Here is a 21,300-nt window from a genome sequence, read left to right on the forward strand (position 1 = left end):
TGCTTGATGGTCTTCAGTTCCATTTAATGTGGAGGAACCCAGGCCTCAGGGACACCAGCCCCAAGGTACATCCTGACTTTGTGGCTTAAGAGCTGGATGCCACTGGGCAAGTCACTTTTCAGAACCTTGGTTTTCTCATTTGTAAAGTGGACACCCTTTTTATAAGGTTGGGGTTTTATAAGGATTAGAAATGATGGCTGTGAAGCAACGTGGAAAATGCTCTGTAATATTAGGTATTCAGCCTGGCAGTGGTGGTAACAGCTGACCAGACCTAAGTCTGCATTGTGCGGGTGACTTATGAGCTATGTGCTCCTGAAAGCATTGAGTGCAGTGCCTGGCACATAGTCAGTGCTCAGTAAATGGTATGTGTTATATATGGTGCACATATACATAGATGTGCTTATCAGCGCAATGTTGGTTGGTTACCCAGGAGGATGCTGTAGGTCTGAAACTTTCTATTCAGTCATACCCATGATCCTGCCACCCCTCTCCCACCCCCAGCAGAGCTTTTGTGTTAGTTCTGCTTTTCACAATTACAGGAGGAGCTACCCTTAAATCTGCAGCCTGACTTATAGAACAGGGCTTACTGGAGACATCGTCTTGGTCTCAGTTGTGGAATGGAACTTCAGCAACACCAGCCAGGAGTCTGCTGTCAGCATTTAGCCTTTTCTGAAATCAAAGGGACCCTGCCACTGAAGCACGTGTCTCCTCTGCCCCAAGTAAGCCGCAGAGACAGCATCGCACAGTGTCCAGAAGCTACGGGGCCGTGCTGCCCGGAGCCCTCGTTGTGCCCTCTCCTGGCCATGTGGCCTTGGGAAGGTCCATCCGTTCTCAGCACCTGTTTCCTCACCTGTACGGTGAGGATAAGAATGACAACCTGAGGCTGCTGTCAGGACGGTATAAGGCAGTGGTTCTCAACCTTCCTAATGCCGCGACCCTTTCATACAGTTCCTCATGTTGTGGTGACCCCCAACCATAAAATTATTTTCGTTGCTACTTCATAACTGTAATTTTGCTACTGTTATGAATCGTCATGTAAATATCTGATATGCAGGATGTATTTTCATTGTTACAAATTGAACATAATTAAAGCATAGTGATTAATCACAAAAACAATATGTAATTATATATGTGTTTTCTGATGGTCTTAGGCGACCCCTGTGAAAGGGTCGTTCAACCCCCAAAGGGGTCGCGACCCACAGGTTGAGAACCGCTGGTGTAGGTAATAGATATAAAGCACTTAGAATAGTGCCTCGTACCCTGTAACTATTAGCTTTGATTATTGATTGTATGCATTGGGCAGCCAGGAACATTTTTTTTTTAGTTGGGCTTTTTTTTTTTTTTTTTTTTTTTTTTTACTTTTCATTTGATATAATTTTACAGAAGAGTTAGTCATAAAGTAGTAAACAGGACTTCTGATGCCTTGTTCTCAGATTCACCTATTCACATCTTGCCCAATTTGCTTCATTTATTTCTGCATGCTCATAGGCATGTGCTCACTCACTCTCTATACACATATACACACACACTCTTTGAGCCATTGGAGAATGATCTGTAGACATCACGCTCCTTTATCTGTAAATCTTTAGTGTGTCTTTCTAAAAACACAGACTTTCCCTCCCATAACCATGACATATTTAGCAAAATCAGGAACTATAACAATGACACAACACCACTGTCTAACCGATCATTCCTATTCAAGTTTTGCCAGTTTGTTGTCAAGTATTTTTAGTCTACTTTAATCTGGAATAATTCTTTGGCCTTTCCTTGATCTGGACTCTTTTTGAAAAATACAGGCCATGTTTCTGTAGCCTGTTCCTCAGTTTGGGCTGGTCTCATATTTCCCCATGGTGAGAGACAGAGTGCGTTTTGGGCAGGAATATTGCAGAAGTAGTTTTATGTCCTTCTCCAGCCACCTCTCGGGAGGCTGTTCTTGCCCATGGTAGCTTTGATCACGTTTAAGGTTCTGTTCCCTGGGCTAAACCCACTGTAAAATTCTCCCCATTGTAATGAGTAAGTAATTTGTAAGGAGATACTTGAGACTATTCCTCATCCAACTTTCACCTGCTGGTTTTCATATCCATTGATCTTTCTTGGCAAAATCAGTTACTGTGGTGGTTGTAAAATGGTGACCTAACCCCATCACTTCTCTGTGTCTGTTCGTTATTAGTCTGCTGGAAGGGAGAGCTTTCCCTTCGCTCCCATTTGACCATTTCCATCAGGATGGACTCAGGGGCTCTTATTTGATTCCATAAATGATCTGTCTGATAATAAACATTTTATCTTTTTTTTTTATAAATTTGCTACTCGAATTGTCCCTGATTTGGCCAATGGGAGCACCCTCATGTCCTTTTAACATGTCCCAGTCATTTTATCAGTGCTTCCTGTTCTTTGTGACAATGTGTTCCAGGCTCATCTTATATTTTCCCTGCCCCATCCCTGGGATCAGCTGTTTTTCCAAGAAGTCGTGGTTCCTTTACTGGAGGAGGAAAAATGTTTGCTTCCCTGTCAGGGTGTAATAACTGAGGCAGTCTCCTCGCAGAAGCTTGTAGCCGGCCTCTACCCATCCGTTCTCCAGGCAGATCCAGTTAGAATGAATGGGCCTTCATCTCATCCCACTGCATGGGGCCCAGCGCCATCAAGCTGTGTCCCTGGTTTGGAAAGAAGGCTGCTGAGGTGTCAGGGACCAGAGTGACTAGTCTGTGATTGTCCTCTGTGTGGGAGCCCAAGAAGAGATGGCCTCCAGCTCTGTGCTTTACCGTTTTAAAGTAGTGATGGTGTGTGGGTTTTTTTAAGTAGAGTTGGGCATCCAAAAACCTCATAAAAAAGTGGAACTAGGTACTATAGTTACATCCCTGTTCTATTAACATGTGTTTGTATATAATACTTACAGCTCACTCAGCAGCCCAAGGCTGTTTATGGCATATGATTCATAGTGGCATAAACAGCCAGGCCTGTTCCCTGACAGACATGCTTGAAAAAGACCTTATTCTTCTGCGTCCCGTCACCTGTGGCCATGTATTTACTTGTCAGCTTTAGTGACAAAGCCCTTCGGGTTGTCCTCAACACCAGGGACGATCACCTAGAGCTCCTTCAGCCAGACTTATTCCTTCTTACTAGGCAGGCAACCACCATTTCCGTATTGATGGCCAGTTCATTCTGAGAGCAATTAGGAATAAAAGTACAGCAGCAGCACCTCGACTGGGACACGGTGACGGAGAAGGAATTGCAAACTCTCCTGTCTGTCCAGTTGAGGGTCCGTGTGCTTTAGAAGCTCTGATCCAAATAGGCTTTGTGGGCTGCCTTTTTCTTTCCCCTCTTCCTTCTCTTTTAGCCCAGGAACTAGAGTGTCTTTGTCACTGTGGTCAGGGGTTGGCTCTGTCCATAGCAGCCCAGGCAGGAGCCAGAGGGCTGGCAAACCCACTGAGCTGGCATGAGACACACAGACCCGGCTCTCACCAGGTTGGATTCTATAAATTTCAGGTTAAGAGCATCCAAACCTGAGATGAGAAGCTGTGGAGGAAAGCAGCCTGTGACTTAAAAGCCATTTGGGTCCTTATTGAGTTGGGTGGGTGCTGGTGTGAGGAGAGAAGAGCTGTGGTTTGTTCCAGAAGCACAGGGGGTGCTGTCCCATGTTCTATGTTCTGAGAGTCCAGCAGGTCCCAGGGCATGGGCATGGGCATGGGGTCCTTCGCCAGGAAAGGAGGGACCTGGCTGTCAGTCGGTGAGAGGCTGAGACACTCCGGCCTCCAGGTGGTGGTTTGCCCCTGCTCGGGGGAGGCTAGGGACAGGGACTCTCGCGGCTGCTTCCACAGTTGTGACCTCCACAGGGAAAGGAGGACGTGTGTGCTCCCCGTGGCGTCTCCGGGAGCCCTGCTCTACCGAGGTGGCGACGACAACGGGGAGCGGGTCACAGAGGGAGGGGCAGTTTTGAGCTTCCCATGACTGGCTGCTCCTGGACAGAGGTTCTGGTCACCTCAGTGTGTGACGGGCAGGTTACTTTAATTGCAGGCACCCCTGAGCTCAGTGCAGCTGAGCGGAAGGAGCTGGAGAACAAGCTGAAGGAGCGGGAGGAATTCCTGGTTCCCATTTACCACCAGGTAGCCGTGCAGTTTGCTGACTTGCATGACACACCGGGCCGGATGCAGGAGAAGGGTGTTATTAACGTAAGTATAGTCGTTGCCGCTTCTGACTTGTCAGATCTGAAGGCTCACAAGCAGGAGCCGTTGGGGGCAGATTAAAACAGTGTGTGTGGGTCAAACCATTTTCCATTTTTTGGAGAGACTTCTCCCTTTGCCTATATCCACTCTCATCCTAAAACAATTCATGATTTAGGTTGCCTCCTGGACTGCTCAGGAGGCAAGCTCCATTCTACTGGTGGGAAACTGAGTCACGCGGGAGAGCTGCCCGGGTGGTGCTCAGGCTGCAAATTACCACAGTGTCCTGGTTCCGGCAGCAGCTAACAGACTTGATTTGTGTGCAAGTTGTTGGAGCCATCTGCTCAAACCCAGTTCCTCACTCTGGTTATCTGGGAATTCAGAGCCCCTTCCCCGAAACATCGCAGCCAAGAGTGGGATTACGCGTTAGCCAGACCCATGGCTGTGCACGGTGCTGTGGTCAGCAGAGTGGTGGGTGCAGGGGGCTACATCCTGAACTGGGACACATCTGCGGAGCAGGGGGCTCACAGCTGGCTCTCAAGTCTCTGAGCGGCCTGCTGGCAAGTGGGTTTTTGTGCCTGGAGTTCCCTCTGGACAGGGGTGACTGGGGTTATTCTTGTCTGTTACAGGACATCCTGGATTGGAAAACATCCCGCACCTTCTTCTACTGGCGGCTGAGGCGCCTCCTGCTGGAGGACCTAGTCAAGAAGAAAATCCACAACGCCAACCCTGAGCTGACTGACGGCCAGGTCCAGGCCATGTTGAGGCGCTGGTTTGTGGAAGTGGAAGGAACAGTGAAGGTAGGTGGGCACCCTCGGAGTAGCCTCATGCTATGCTCCCACCTCACCTGATGATGCAGGACTTGTCACCTCAGAACCCAGGCCTCTAAGGGCAGGAGAAGTCGTAGGGCATTTTTTGCAGCTCACACTATATCACTCAGCAACCCTTTCTGAATATGTACTAAATACCAGATGGTGCATTAGGCCTTGGGGACATGGCAGTTAAAGAGGCAGATGTTCCTCTCCACCTATGGGAGAGACAGGGGAGTCAGGAGGCCACATACCACAGTGAGACTGAGGTTAAACGTAGCAAACCCAGCACAGCACGGAGCACGACACCAGTCCACTCTGTGGGGAGCAAGAGGGGGGTCTGGGGAGCCTTCTAGAAGGGATGTAGCAGAGACCTGAGAACAATGTAGAGAGGAACCAGAGGAAAAGGTTGGATTTGGGGATGCAGGAGGAACATTCCAGGCAGAAACAAGAGTGTCATGCATTGCAAGTATTTCAAGGTGGCTCAGAGATTGGGATCATGTGGGGCCATGTTGAGGGGTTTGAACTTGGCCCTGGGAGAAGCACTGAGGTATTTTAAGCAGCAGAGACATCGTCTGACTTGGTTGTAGGAAGACTGCTCAGGCTGTGTGGAGGGTGGAATTGAAGAAAGCAGGAGCAAGACGCTGAAGAGGTGATGGTGATTGAGGTGGTTGGTGCTGTGGCCACCAGAGATCTGATTTCAAAGTGTAAGCTATGAGTCCGGGGTGTTCTTGGGGTGACTTCACAGAGGGCACGTGCCTTGGAGCAGTGACTGCTGAGATGGGGTGCGTCTGCCCCTGGAATTCCGGGCTGCACAGAGAGCCACAGGAAGACATGAAGGAAAAGTTAGACCTTCTATTTCTAAGTACAAGAATTTAACCTTTATTAGTATATGGATTAAAAGTAAGTCACATACATCATGTAAACATTTTGTCAGAATATTGGTAGTAGGTGCTGAAAATACCTTTTGCTGAGAGCTAAGCGATCAGAAGCCTGTGTGACTACTGGGTGGGAGTCCTGAGGGCAGTGGCCTCCGTTGCATGTTCTCAGGAAGGGGCTCCTAGGTTTGCGTCAGGGTAAAAGGCACTGAATCAGGGTCCTTCTAAGATGCACCTTTGTGTTAAGTCTACCCATGTTTTTACGACTGAAAAGCTTTTCTGGATAAATATTTCAGATGTGCAGCAGGGGAGTGCAGCCTCATGTGACATTTGGTTCAGGTTAAGGTCAGTCTGTGGCATCATAATTGAGTGAGACAATTTTGTCAGTGGCTACTGGCAGCTTCTAGTGGAAGTTGGCATTGAAAGTCATGCAAGTGTAAAATAAGAGGTTGTTCTCCAGTTAAGAGTGGCTGGCTAGGTAAATGGAGTGTGTGCGTGTGGCCAGGAGAGGCCCGTCCCGCCTTCCTACCACATTAGTCACTAATGGACGTGTGCGGCCTCAGTAGGCACAGGGATGAGGGGAAGGAATAGCTTTCCTCCGAGCGTGAAGTGAGTGGAGAGGTCCTCCATTGCTCCTTAGCGTCCTGCTCCCAGGGGACTGCGTCTGGAGGAAGAGGTCATTTCCACTTCTTATGATGGAGAGAACATTGACTGTGTGGACAGACTCCTGGCTGGAGGAGGCCGCTTCCCTGGCCCCGTTTACAAACAGCATCCTTCTGCACCTCAGCCCAGGACAGCCAAGGAGAGAGAGGAAGGCCGGTGATCCTGCGAGGTGGCTTTGAAACCTCCTTCTATATTCTGCAGGCTCAGCAGGACCTAGTTTAGTGTGGGGTGGATGATAAAATCTGCAGCGCCCTTGAGAGAAGAAAGTGTAGCAACGTTCAAAGGCCGTGTGCTGCCTCTGAAGGGCTGACATGCAATCCGCTCAGTGTTTGGGAATGGCTTAACACCGTCACTTTTTGTTGGTCCCTCACACAGTCCTAGATCCTATGTGCTGTGGCTCTCAAGTGCAGCCTGGCTGAGTCTAGACCCCAGCTTTGCACCAAGAAGTGACTCCAATCCTTGTGGTTACTGGTCGGGAAAGACATTTAGTCGTAGGCCTCTATTAGCCATGCTGTGTTCTTTTTTTCCTAGATAATTTGCTTTTTTAATCTTAATCCTAAAAAAGGAGATTCTGGGACTAAAAATTTGAAGACACTGTGATACTACCTAACTGGATGATGTAATTCTTTTGTTTTCCCCAGAGCAGTGATTTTCAACCTTTTTCATCTCATGACACACCCCAAAAAAATACTAATTACCTACCTCTTTTTGCTCCAAAGTGACTTCTTAAAAATCAGGTGCCTATAACTTGTATGTAAGGATTTCTGGTACCAAGAATTGACCAATAAGATGCAACTCTATTATATGGCCTATATATTTATGGTTCAGGGCAGGGCATTCACACAGGATGGCTGTTGTTATTTGTTTTTTACAATCTAAGGGAAAAGAGGTCAGTGCTCCTGACTAAATAGTCAGGTACTGCATGTTTTAAAAATCCTTGTGGCTCACCAGTTGAAAATCACTGCCTTAGAGGAATCCGCTACCGTGAGTTACGGGATTCTGTCTGAGTCCCTGGGACAGTCCCGTCATAGGAAATAGGGTATGGTTCATAGTTTTCCTGCAGCAGAAGGGAAGCATCACTGCAGCTCCCTGAAAGGTAGGTTTCAATCAAACAGGGCACACGTTTGTTTCTTGGGCACGCTTTCTCTCTCAATTTTAGATCCATAGTCTGAGGGTTTTCAAACCGACTGATCCCACCCCCCGCCCAATAGTGAAAATTGAGATTGGAACTCTGCATGGAGCAATTCTAATGGGTCCTAAAACATGAGTTTAGAATTTCAAACTTTTTGGATCCCAGCTTTGCCACTTACTGGTGCAGACATATTGTTTAAGCCTCTGTTTCCTCATGTGTAAGACAGGGTTCCATGAGGCTTAAATAACATAAGTAAAGTGTGGAACACAATGACTGGCATTCAGTAGACAATGTATGCCTGTTTCTTTCTCTCTCAGCACAGCTTGTTAGATGGTAAGAAAATAAAGTAACACAGACTAAGAGTTAAAGATGTACAACTTAACACCTTAAGCGTCCAGCCTGTTTTGTCTTCCGGACAGAAAGTATAGTGTCAGTCACCGGTGACTGACTGGGCGCTTAAGGTGTTAATGATCTTGGCAGGAGGGTGGTGGTTCACGAACATAGTAGATTATCAGTAACTGACCTTTGTTTTGGCTTGCTCTAACTTATCCACAACCCAAGATGCCAGTGTACTTCCTTACTCTCCAGATATCTACCCATTCACTCTTATTCTGGATTTCCCCCATCCCCAAGGCCTCACCTCAAGTTACCCATGGTCTGTGTATCACACTTCTGATTTAGGGCCAGGGAGGCAGGAGGTGAGGCAGAACCTGAGACTGGAGTGGCCTCAGGAGACCCCAGCCTACATGGCTGTTGTACTCCAAAGCCTCCGGAAAAAATCACATTGCTGGAGGTGTCTCCAGGCTGTTCATGGGTGAGTTATCTGTGGGGCATGGTCATCAGGGCTCACATCCATCAGGCTGTGCCTGGGTCGCTCCCTGGCCCTGCTGTACCACTGAGTAAAGAGGACTTCACAGCTATTAGTAGGTTAGAAATGAAACTTTTCAAACAGGTCATTTAGATTTTGTAAGATAGACTAATTACTACACACAATTAGTGAGGCTGAGTAGTGCTAGAGATACTTATCTGCTGATGCAGAGAGTGATAAAGTGCCTACTGAACATTATTGTAAGACCACTGTAGGGATGTTTAATAATCGATGTTTTATTGGTTTTAAAATGTTCTGGTTGGGATGAGTGTCAGCCCTGTTGTGAGGTTAACCGCCCAGCATTTCACACTTGTTTAAAGTCAACACCTGGACACTAGGAATAATGAGCCACATTTTCATAATTTTCAGAGAGAAATGACAATGTCTTTTTTTTTTTTTCTGGGACTAGGGTGGGCACACTGTTCTGAGAGGGCAGACAACTCTAGACTCCCTGCCCCAGCAGGAGGGACCCTTGCTTTTCCCCAGGGAAGGAAGTTAGCTCACAACATCCTCCCACGTCTGTGATGGGAAAACCTATGGGTGCTTAAGTTTGTTTATTCTTACTAAAAGTGCAGCTGAATCAGATCTGCGACCTTCTGCCTTTGTGTACCAGCCCCGTGAGCTGAACTTAAGTAGGGTTGGCCTGTTGGCTGTCATCCACTTGTTCTACTGTGAACAGATCATTCATAGAAGGACGTTTGCAAAGGGGAGACTTCAGAGCAACAGTTCTAACACTTGGGATGTGTTGCCCTTGTCCTGTCGAGGAATGTGTTTTTGTTTAATTTAAACACCTAGCACATTCTGTGGCAGCACGAGGGAAAGACAGAGGGGTTTTCTCAAGAGGGTAGCTGGCTCTTCAGTGTGGTGTCTGAGCATCGTTAGAAGCAGGCATCTCGTTAGCTAATACATTACACCAATCAAGGAGCATTATCTTAAGCCACAATTAATCTGCTCCCTGGCATATGTTGATAGGAAAGCATCATGCTGTTTCTTAATTAAAAGCAAACGGATTAAAAATGATTAATAAGAGTATTAAATATTCTCCTAAATGAAAGGCTTTGGGGTTCTTGGCTAAACCTAGTTGTTTTTTCCATACAGAAATCCAAGCAATCGTCATTGTTTTAGTTTTTCCTACCTCCAGAGCTCCATAAGTGGGGGCACGTTGTGAGGGCTTCGAGCCACGGAGCAAAGTATAAATTTCCAGCGATGGAGATGTCAGAGTTCAGGGGTGCAGGAGTTAGGACTGTGTCTGGGGAACACGTCAACACTTCCTTTCCTCCCAAATAAAATGCTTTCCTACCCTTAGGCTCCAAGGTGTGTCAGCCTCTGTTTCCTCATGTGTAAGATGAGGGGGAAGACTCGCTCAGGTCGCACCGTCGTGGCCACACCACCCTGACTAGGAGACCTGATCTTTCTATCAGTGATTACAGAGATGTGCAAAGAGCTAGAAAAGGCACATTGCTGATCCTGGGGCTCCCAGGCCTTCAGCTGTGAAGGATTCTAAGAATTGTTGGAAATGTGGAGTCAATTACACGACATAAAATAAATAACCAGTCACATCTGACTTGCCAGCTAAGTTAGAGATGGGTAGTGAGTCTGAAAAGAAACCATTATTTTTAAAGGCACAAAATAGGAAGTTAGAAATCAGGGCTGGTTCTCCCTGCACGTGGCCTCCTGAATGTGTGATGCAGGCACAACTGTGGTAGACCCCAGTTTCCTGAGCCTGAGTCCCTAATGCACCCACCTATTAAATTACAGCACCAAACTCATTGTCATTCTGACTTTGACTTCGTTAGTGATAACAGAGAAGGATAGCGCACCTTTAAATGACGAGCTTTGTGTTTAATTACCCAAACAAAATGACATAAATATGAATGAGCCCTAATGGGGGTACTTGGTTTTCCGGAAACCATTAACAAAACGATTTCTAAATGATTTGTAAAGAAAATGAGAGGAGAAGAGCAGGCTATTAGGTTTCTAACACACTCCTGAATTATTATGTAGTCAACTACCTAGGAAATACTCAGCTAAATGATCTTGAAAAAAAAAGAAGGGTTTGTTGGGTCTCAGGGTTACAGACGTCTTGACCATTTGAAATATGCTCATCGAGAGTAGAAGGGGTTTGACCTGGTGCCTGTCCCTGTGCGGCAGGTCCTTCCTCCGTGCCAGACCGCCACAACCAGGCAGCAGCTCCTGGGCCTCAGTTCCTCAGAAAGGACACATGTCATTTCCAACCACCAAACAGCCAGCCTTTCCCACTCAGTCGGCACTTTACTAAAAACTGGGCTTCTGACTAGTCTCCTCAGCCTTTATGGACTCGGTAGAGACCTAGAGTGACAGGCCAGCGCCAGAATGTGGGCACTGAAGCCCCTAGAGCAGTGGTTCTCAACCTTCCTAACGCCGCGACCCTTTAATACAGTTCCTCATGTTGTGGTGACCCCCAACCATGAAATTATTTTCGTTGCTACTTCATAACTAATTTTGCTACTGTTATGAATCGTAATGTAAATATCTGATATGCAGGATGTATTTAGGCGACCCCTGTGAAAGGGTCATTCGACCCCCAAAGGGGTCGCGACCCACAGGTTGAGAATCACTGCCCTAGAGGGACCCCATGGATGCTCCCAATCTCCATCCGTATCCAGAGAAGGAAGGGGAGGGTGAGGACAGCGCCTGTCTCGAGGCCTGGTGTCTCCTTATTCTACAATGTCAACAGTAACAGAGAATACATTCTCCAAGTATCGAACAATTAGGGGGTCCGGCCTGGCCCTGGTGTTTGACCGGGTTCATCTGTTTACAGGCCTACATTTGGGACAACAACAAGGACCTGGTTGAGTGGCTGGAGAAACAGCTGACAGAGGAGGACGGCGTTCGCTCAGTCATAGAGGAGAACATCAAATACATCAGCAGAGACTATGTCCTCAAGCAGATCCGCAGGTGAGCCGCAGTGGGGGGCTCCTCTAGAAGTGGGGCTCACCTCTTGGAATAAAAGATTTAAGAACAAATCTGGAGATGGTGACGCCTACAATCTTTGTGGCCTCTCTCTGCCAGAGACCGCTTTAGTGACCCACAGATAAGACAGCCCTCCAGCACGGTCCCTCCTCAGCTAGCTGCAGACTTAGTTCATTGTGCCCGGAGGCAGGTGCTCCGACTGGGTGAACGGTGCTGGGAAGAAAGTGATGGCACCAGTCTCCTGGGGAGCCGCCGCCTCTCTCCTCCTGCAGGCTTCTCCATCGCAGGGGGTAGAGGGTAGAGACTGCGGGAACATCTTTTAAAGTGTTTTATTTGGAAGCATTTTACTTACAGAAAAGTTTAAAACTAAAAACAGTGCAAAGAACAAATCTGTGCCCAGATGCACTGTTTACATTTTACCCCATTGGCTGTATCGCTGGTGAGGGTGCCTGCTCTCCTGTCTAATCCATACGTAGAGCTGCTCGTTCTCGGCTGTTCCCTGATTAGACTCAGATCGTATGTGCTCAGCCAGAACAGCACGTATGTGGGGAGGTGGCCTTCACGGGGCCCACATCTGGAGCCGCATGATGCCATCTGCCCCTCGTGTTCATTTCGACCATCTGGTCACGATGTTACTCAGTTTCTCCACTTTTTATCACTGATTTTCCCCTGGTACCCAGTGAGCAGTCTGTGGGGAGACACTTCAAGGCTATGCAAACGTCCTGTACTCATCAGACATTTCACCTGGATTTAGCCTCCGTGGATGCTTCTTGCTTGATCCAGTCTTTACTGTGAGGTTTCAAAGTAACTTTCCAACTCCCTCAGGACCTCCTCAATCCCAGCCACCACTCCAATTCTGCTACAAGCAGAAGTCCTCTCTCCTCCTCATTCATTATATATTCACTATTGGTTACACGAATAGATTTCTATTTTTCAGTAGTTTTTAATTCGTTCTTACTTTTATGTCCCAGATTTAGCCAGTGGGCAGACCTTCGTGCTAACTCCAGGCCAGGCCCCATTGGTGTTGGTTTGTTGAAGCGCTTCCTTACCGTTTTCCATGTAGGAAACGGCAGGTGCTGACGAGCGTCAGCAGTGAGCTCTGCTAGCTCGTTTGCGGGTGGTTTGTCACTGCCCTGATCTAGACGCTGCTGCCTCTCTCTTCTTCACCTCCCAAATCTTCCTCTCCAGCTTGGTCCAGGCCAATCCAGAGGTCGCCATGGACTCCATCGTCCACATGACCCAGCACATCTCACCCACTCAGCGAGCAGAAGTCGTCCGGATCCTGTCCACGATGGACTCCCCTTCGACGTAGAGAGAGCTTCCGCCCTCGCCCTGCCTCCAGAGAAAAGGGCTAGACTAGAGCTGCCTTTTACTACGGAAACCACTGTAACGAGAAGGCACGGGAGACCCAGCACTGGAATCAAACTGGCGTTTTGCTTCCCCTCGAATGTTTCAGGTTCTGTGTGGCACACGGGGACACAGGGTCACAGAGCCATGCTCCAGCCCCCGTCACACTGCCCCGTTCAGTATTTATTACCCTGCACACACCCAAGAAGGCAGTGAAGGGTACACACGTACCAGGAGGTCTTCCTACACAGAAGCAGGGCTGCCCCTTGGTCTCAGCCCTCACCTGTCCCCAGCCCCGGGAGCCTGCACCCCAGGTAGCAGGGGAGGGCTGGGGCGAGGAAGAAGCCTCACGTCCGTTATTTCTTTACCCCCACGTTCAGCCCAGCACACACTAGCACTGGAGAGGAATCATTCCAGCCTATCACACCAAGGTCCTGTCTGTGAAGGAAAATAGAACATGAAATCGGCAAGCTCCATGGGAACTCAAAGATGAAGGCAAACCATGATCCAAAGAGCAGAGAAAGAAAACAGACCTAGTCACTGTTGTGGATTAGAGGCCTCAACGTCGAGGTCAGTTCTCTTAGAGCAAATGGAGAGATGGGGACCTACCACTCCCTGCAGGTCACTGCCCGACAGGCCAGTGCGGGGAAGGCTGCCCTCTGTCACTCATGGGAAGTAGTCTCTCATTTTAGGACTTGGGAGGTTGTCACTGTTAAGCCTGGAGCGATGGCAGTCACAGAGGTTAGTAGTGCCTACAGAGTCGCTGTCTCCATTTCCAGGGCAACAGGTCTCCCCACCGCTGCTGACAGGACCCCTGCGGACACCTATGCTCTCGGCACCAGGACCCCAGAATCCACATGACCTTGAGATTACCTACGCCTCCCTCTTGGTGCTGCTGTCTTCCAGGCTCATGGGGCCCCACGCGCAAGGGCCCCTCACGGGTGGTGGAGAACGCTTGTTTTTGTCAACAACCAGTTTATTCAAGGAGAGAGCTTACCGATTCCCCCGTTGGTATTCCTAAAGCAAGAGTGGCAGGTGATCAGGCTGGTGTAGCATCCGTTCCTACAGAGCAGCTAATTGCATTTGTCACTGGTGACCAAGGAGGAAATCGCTGAGACGTCTTAGAAGCACTGATATGAATACTTGTATACAGCCTCCAGATTTGAGCCTTAACCCTGTAGTTCACAAGAAAAAGCTCCACTTGCCCTCCTTTGGGAACAGTTTATGCAGATGGAACTGTGTGGCTGGGTCTGTCACCACCCTCCCTCCCCCCCCAGGAGCATGGGGCCTCGGCCAGGCTGCCCTGGTACAGGCACAGTGTTCGGCACTACCAGAGAAGCGCGGGAAAAGGTAGGAAACAACGTTCAGTCCAGGAGGCAGCATCCACTGTTGCTAGTATCTGCTAACCCAGTAAGAACTGACTTCATCTCTGACCATATTATTCCTCTCCACTTTCCTGCAATAAATAAAGTGATATGCACCGACAGCTGGGGGGAAGCCTGCTCTCCACGCGCCTGTGCTCGCCCGGCATTTCTTCAGAGGCAGAGTGGGTTACTCTCATGTGCCTCTCCCCTCTGCAAATTATGACACATTAAACGAATCCATTTCCTCTCTAGACCCCTGTAATGCCTACTGCTCCATCTCCAGAGCACCTCACTTTAGGTCTTACCCTGGACAGGGATTTTTCATATGGAGAAGACAGAAGAGCCACAGAGTGTGAGCCACTGACATACCACAGCCCCTGCACAAGCAAGGTCGCTGAGGCAGGCGGGTAGCCAAGTACGGACCAGGACGTGCTGGACTGAGACTGCCTCATGTCCCACCACCTCGTTCACAGAGCAGCCTTCACTTGTCTCATCCGAAGTTCGATGGACACACTCTGATGAGCAAGGAGCTTCAGTCAAATCTTTTCACATTTTGTGGAAATAAACCTCCAATTTGTAGAAGAGTCACTGTTTGTCATTTCAGCCCATACCCCGCCTCTCAATCTTGCTCCACACAGAGCAGGGGAGCCTCCCGCCCCGGTGGCTGAGCCCCGCTCGTCATGCCGAAAGACCCTCGAGGCAGGAAACCCATGAGTGTGTGCCTTCAGCCCTCTGCCTCGGTTCCTCTCTCTGATTCCATGCGGTTGAAGCGAGAACAGACACCAAACCCTAAACTTGTGCAAAAAATGGTAGAGATCACAAGAGCAGGAGGGGAAGCACTGACCTCTGCTGACAGTTAGACTCGGTGCTGTGTCTGTGTCCTTGGGACGTATAACTAAGCGAAGAGTGGCTTTCTCTAAGTGACATAATGTTACACCCACATATCACCGGGTGGAGTCGCCCTAAGCGAGGTGCCCTAGAAATGGGAGGAAGAAGGGGGGTTCAGGGTCTGGGAGAATCTGCTTCTCCGAGCCTTCAGCTGCTGCATTCCATGGGCAGGCAGCCCTGGTCAGCATCGAGGCCTCAGACTTCCCTCTTCCTGTTGGGGAGTGATATTTTCTTCAGTATTTTCAATAAAAGAAAAATTTTAATTTCCATTGATACTACTTTGGGGTAATAAGATTGAACAGTGAGGGTTGTGTAATCTAATCATGGATCCACCTGGATTTCCCCAACTGGGAAACGAACACAGTGACAAACGCGAGTGCCGAATGATGTCACAGGGAGGACCCTTTCTGCACTTTTTCTGATATGCAAGGCTCAGTGCCAGGCTGTGGTGAGAGCCCTGGAGGGGCACTGGGCTGGGAGGATGCCTTCCCTTAAACGCTGGCTCCTCCTCTGGGTAAAACCTGGGCTGCCCTGGTCCATGGTGAGGCCGTGTGTGTGGTGCATGAAGGCTGAAGCCTGCAGGCAGAGAGGCTTCCAGTTGGGAGAGAAGTCAGGGTGTCCCAATTCAGGGCACCAACATTTGCAAAGTTATTCAAGAGACCCTAGATAGAAGCACAGCATCATTTAGGGGGAGGATGGATGATGGAACCTGACAAAGCAAGTAGGCAGCATTGTGAAGATCTTTAATTGCTGAGCCAAAGAAGAGGTATGTCCTGGAGAGAGTGGGGCACCTTTGATGGTTTGGGGACATGGGAAGACTGGGTATAAAGATTTAGAAAAAAGAGAAGATTTAGAAAGCAGCCTAATTGATGAAAGGAGCACAGCCGTAGGTGCCAAGCTCAGCACCAGGAGCGTATGTCCCCCAGCTGGAGGGGTCACCCAGATAGTGAGCCCAGGCCACCCAAGAGGCACAGGTATAATGGGTGACTCTCAACTATTTTCAATACTCCAGAAACCTGCGTGTGCCTCAGGCAGACCATGCCGGTTTGTCTTTCCAATGACTAAGTGTTTTAACAACCCAGGAAGTAGTCCTGGCTATCGCATGCCGGCCAGAGCTCCAGTGGGCAGTTCGTAATAAAGAATGGGAATGGGACATCTTCATAAATGCAGAACGTGGGCAAGCAAAACCTTCCCAAACATCAGTGGGTGGAAGGGCAGAATGATAATGGAACCTCAGCTCTGAGGGGACTTGGGTCCACACAGAGGGCTCAGCCCCTTAGCAACTAGAAGGAAATGAGATAGACTAGCTCAGAGGGGGCTGAATGATGATCCTAATCCCAACATTGTGATTCTGTGACTGGCCTTCTGGAGTTAGAGTTAGCAGGAAGGATTGGGGGTGAGGAGAGACAAAGACAAAGACATCCAGACCCTCAATTAAGAAAAAGCTGGCAGCACTCTTGGCTGTACTAACAGATCCTCTGATAGCCCCTTAGAACTTGGACCCTGGAGTAAGCCTGAACTGAGTTCAAATATCCTCACTCCTGCCCTTAGGCAACTTCCTGATCCTAAATCTGTGAAATGTGGATAGCAATAAGGACCTCATTGGGGCTTTTGAACAATTACCTAAATTAGTTCATGTGAACCAATTGGTGGGTATTAGTAACAAATTTTCAAATGTCAGATTTCTCCATACCCTGCCCCTTCCTTATGCTCACAAGAGAGGACACCTGTTATCACTCAGAACCTTCCTCAGAGGGCATTTTCAGAGAACCATCCCCTTATGAAAGCAGGTCTAGGGACTGTCTCGAGGCGTTGAGCCACATGGGCACTGTGCGGAAGTACCAATGAAGAGGGCTATAGTCTGAATATTTGTGCCCCCCACCCAAAAAAATTGGTACGTTGAAATCCTAACTTCAGCAAGTGATGGTATTAAAAGGTGGGGGCTTTGGAAGATGCTTAAGTCCTGAGGGTGGAGCCCTTGTGAACAGGATCAGTGCCTTATAAAAAAAGATCCTGAGAGATCCTTTTCCATCATGTGAGGATACAAGTCTACGACCTTCACCTGATCTTGCTGGCACCTAGAGCTCAGACTTGCAGCCTCCAGAACTATAAGAAATAAATGTTTGTTGTTATAAACTACCCACTGTTTTGTTATGGCAGCCCAAGTGGACTAAGACAAAAACTTGGGCCAGGAGTGGGTGCTAACCTAAAAATGTGGAAGCAGCTGGGTATAGAGGGAATGGGCCTCAACATAATAAAGGCCATATATGACCGGTCCATAGCTAACATCATACTCAACCGCTGGAAGGTCAGGAACAAGACGAGGAAGCTCCTGTATTCAGCATACTACTGGAAGTCGTCACCAGGCCACTCAGCCAAGAAAAAGAAATAACAGGCATCCAAATTGGAACGGAAGTAAAACACTTCATTTGTAGAGAGCATGATGTACATGGAAAACCCTAAAGACTTCACCATGAAACGTAGAACTAATGAATGAATTTAGTACTAAGTTTCAGGACACAAAATTAATGTAGAAAAGTCAGTTGCATTTATATACACTACTAATGAGCTATCAGAAAGAAATTAAGAAAACAAACCCATTTATAATTAGATCAAATAGAATAAAATACCTAGGAATATATTTGACCAAGGAGGTCAAAGATCTGTACACTGAAAATTATAAGATGAAAGAAACTGAAGGCACAAGTAAATGGAAAGATACTTGATGCTCATGGGTTGAAGAATTAATACTGTTAACATGTCCATACTATTCAAAGCAATCTACAGATTCAATGCAATCTGTATAAAAATTCCATTTTTCACAGAAAGAAAACTATCCTAAAATGAGTATAGAACCACAGAGAACCCTGAATCACCAAAACAATCTTGAAAAAGAACAAGCTGGAGGCATCACACTTACTAATTTCAAACTATATCACAAAGCTATAGTCATCGAAACAGTATGGTATTGGCATAAAAAACAGATGCAAAGATCAATGGAACATAATAGCCCAAAAATAACCCCTTTCATATATGGACAATTAATTTACAACTAAGGAGCCAAGAATATACAATGGGGAAAGGATGGTCTCTCCAATAAATGGTGCTGGGAAAACTGGACAGCCATATGCAATAAAATGAAACTAGACCTATATCTTACATCATACACAAAAATTCGCTCAAGATGGATTCAAAACTTAAACCTGGAAGTAAGACCTGAAACCATAAAAATCCTAGAAGAAAACATAGGGGCTCAGTCTTGGCAATGATTTTTTGGATTTGACCCCAAAAGCAGAAATAAATAAGTGGGACTACATCAAACTAAAAAGCTTCTGCGCAGCAAAGGAAGCAATCAATAAAATGAACGAGAAGGCAGCCTACAGAATGGGAGGAAGTATTTGCAAGTAATATATTTGATAAAGGGTTAATAGCCAATAAATAAAGAACTCATAACCATAGCAAAACAACAGACAAATCACGATCTGATTAAAAAAAAAAAAAAAGAATTGAATAGACATTTTCCCAAAGATAACAAATGGCCATAAAGAGGTAACGGTATATGAATAGGTGCTCAACATCACTAATTATCAGGGAAATTCATCAAAAGGACAACCATTCTGACAGGGTAAGTGTTGGTGAAGACATGGAGAAAGGGGAACCTTTGTGCACTGTTGGTGGAAAACAGTATGGAGGTTCCTCAAAAACTTTAAAAAAGTACTGCCATATGGCCTAGCAATCCCACTTCCGGGTAGATCTATGTAAAGGAAATGAAAACAGAATATCAAAGAGATACCCGCATTCCTATGTTCATTGCAGCGTTATTCACAAAAGCCAAGATATGAAAACAACCCGTGTCCATAAACAGATGAGTGGATTAAGAAGATGCGGTATATATACACAAATGGAATATTTCTCACCATGCGAAACAGGAAATCCTGCTATTTGTGACAACATAGATGGACTTTGAGGGCATTATGCTATGTGAAATGAGCCAGAGAAAGACAAATACTGTATGCATCTACTCATGTGGAATCTTAAAATAAAAAAGTCATGTTCACTGAAACAGTAGAAAAGTGGTTGCCAGAGGCTGGAGGTGGGTGTGGAAGAAGTAGGGAGAGGTTGGTAAAAGAATACAAACTTTCAACTACAAGATGAATAAGATCTGAGGGTTTAATGTACATCATGGTAACTATCGTTGATAGCACTGTGATATTTAATTGAAATTTGCCCAGAGGATAGAACAATGTTCTCACCAAAAAGAAATAAAAAGATAACTATGTGAGGTGATGGATGTGTTAATGTGAGGGGATCCTTTCACAAAATATATCAAGTCACCATGATGTATACTTTATCTTAAAGTATATGTCATTTATACCCCAATTAAGCTAAATTGATTCCAGGAGTGAGGAGCTGTTATAACAAACCCACAAATGTGGAAGCAGCTTTGGGCAGAGGTAATGGGCAGAGGCTGAATGAGTTTGGAAGTCCATGCTAGAAAAAGGCAACACTGCCACGAACAGACCTTTAAAGGCGATTTGGGCGAGGGCTCGGGAGAGCGGTTGTGAACAGAAGGTTGGTAGAAACATGGCCAGTGAAGCCCATTCCGAAGAAGTTTCAGATGGAAATGAGGATGTGTGGTTGTAAACTGAGAGAGAGTGGCAAAAAACTTGGCTGGATTGTGTTAATCTCCTAGAGTTTTGTGGAAGGTAGCACTTGTGAGCAATGAAATTAGATATTGGCTGAAGCTATTCCTTTTGTTTGTTTGTTGAAAATATTACTATGTCTCCTTTTTCCCCATCGACCCCACTCCGGCCACCCCCACCCCCCAGGACAAGTCCCCACTGCCCCAGTGACCGTGTCCATTGGTCGAAGCTATTTCTAATCAAAGAATTGAAGGTAGCTGCTTAGTGTCTCTTGACTGCTTATAGTAAAATGTGAGAAGAGAGAAATGATTTAAAGACAGAATTGTTGAAAGGGAAGCAGACATTGAAAAATATGGAAAATTCTCAGTCTGCCCATAGTGCAAATGAGAAAGCGTGTTCAGAAGAGAACCCTAAGGATGTGGCCAAGCGACCCTTTGATCATGAAATTGGTATGGGTGTGAACCGTGGACTTCATCAGTCACAACAGCAGGAAAATAGCCTATATGAACTTAAGGGGAAGAAGACGGGAAGGAATGAAGAAAGTGGACTTCTTAGATTTTACAAGATGGGACCATAGAGCTATTCAGCTTCTAATTTTCTCCATTCTTCAAGACAAGGGAAGAGGACTCCAAAGGTAATTCAGAGGTCATCAGGGTTGCCGCCTCAGTTTCAAAACAGGGCCATTCCCTGGTTCCAATAGGCCATATGACCCCCACACAAAGCTGTGGGGAGCCAGCCCCTATCCAGCAGAGACATGGAGGCTAGGGCCCTCCTGGTAGTACCACTGCTGTTCGATTCCAGCCCAGGGAAGCTGCGGTATGCATTGTGCTCAGCAAAGTCCTGGGGGCAGGTACACTACAGGAGGTCCAGTGTGTCCAAAAACCCCCCTCAGTGTGTCCAGAAAATGGGGCCCCCAGCCCAGAGGGCAGAGCATCAAATTATTCTCAGCCTTAAGATTTGATGTTGTTTGTTTTGTTGGGTTTTGCACTTGCTTGGGAACTGTCACCCCTTCCTTCCCTCCTGTTTCTCCCTTTGGGGAAATGTCTATCCTATGCCTGCCCCACCACTGTATTTTGGAAACACATAACTTGTTTGATTTCAGAGGTTCAAAGCTGGAGGGGGATTTGCCTCAGTATGAATTATACCTTGTTTCTCACCCATATCTGTCTTAGATGATATGTAATTTAGATTAGACTTTGGTCTTTAGACTTTTTAAAGTTGATGCTTAAGACTTTGGGGGCTGTTGGGATGGAATGAGTATTTTCCTTGCAATAGGACATGAATTTGGGGAGACCAAGGGTATAATGCTATGGTCTGAATGTTTGTGCCCCCCTGCCATTTCATATGTTGAAATTCTAACCCCCCACAGGTGACAGTGTTAGTGGCTGGGGCCTTTGGGAGGTGCTTAAGCTGTGCGAGTGGAGCCCTCATGGATAGGATTAGTGCCTTATAACAGAGGACCCAGAGCGATCCCATCCCCCTTCTGCCATGTCAGGATACAATGAGAAGTCTGTGACCTAGAGGAGGGCCCTCACCCAACCATGTGGCACCAGCCTCCCAGGTGTCCAGCCTCCAGAACTGTGAGAAATAAATGTCTGT

General features: G+C 47.1%; 1 protein-coding gene across 1 annotated transcript in view; it reads left to right on the top strand.

The window, feature by feature from the left end:
- ACACA (acetyl-CoA carboxylase alpha) overlaps positions 1–14,750 on the top strand; it is a 220,053-nt gene extending 205,303 nt beyond the window's left edge. The window contains 4 exon segments of the mRNA XM_081108776.1: positions 4,012–4,166; positions 4,787–4,957; positions 11,308–11,444; positions 12,648–14,750. Coding sequence (XP_080964902.1) covers positions 4,012–4,166; positions 4,787–4,957; positions 11,308–11,444; positions 12,648–12,771 — 587 coding nt within the window. The 3' untranslated portion in view covers positions 12,772–14,750.
- Positions 14,751–21,300: the final 6,550 nt, after the last annotated feature.

The sequence above is a fragment of the Myotis nattereri genome (assembly GCF_964212035.1).
Source record: "Myotis nattereri genome assembly, chromosome: 16".
Taxonomy (NCBI): Eukaryota; Metazoa; Chordata; class Mammalia; order Chiroptera; family Vespertilionidae; genus Myotis; species Myotis nattereri.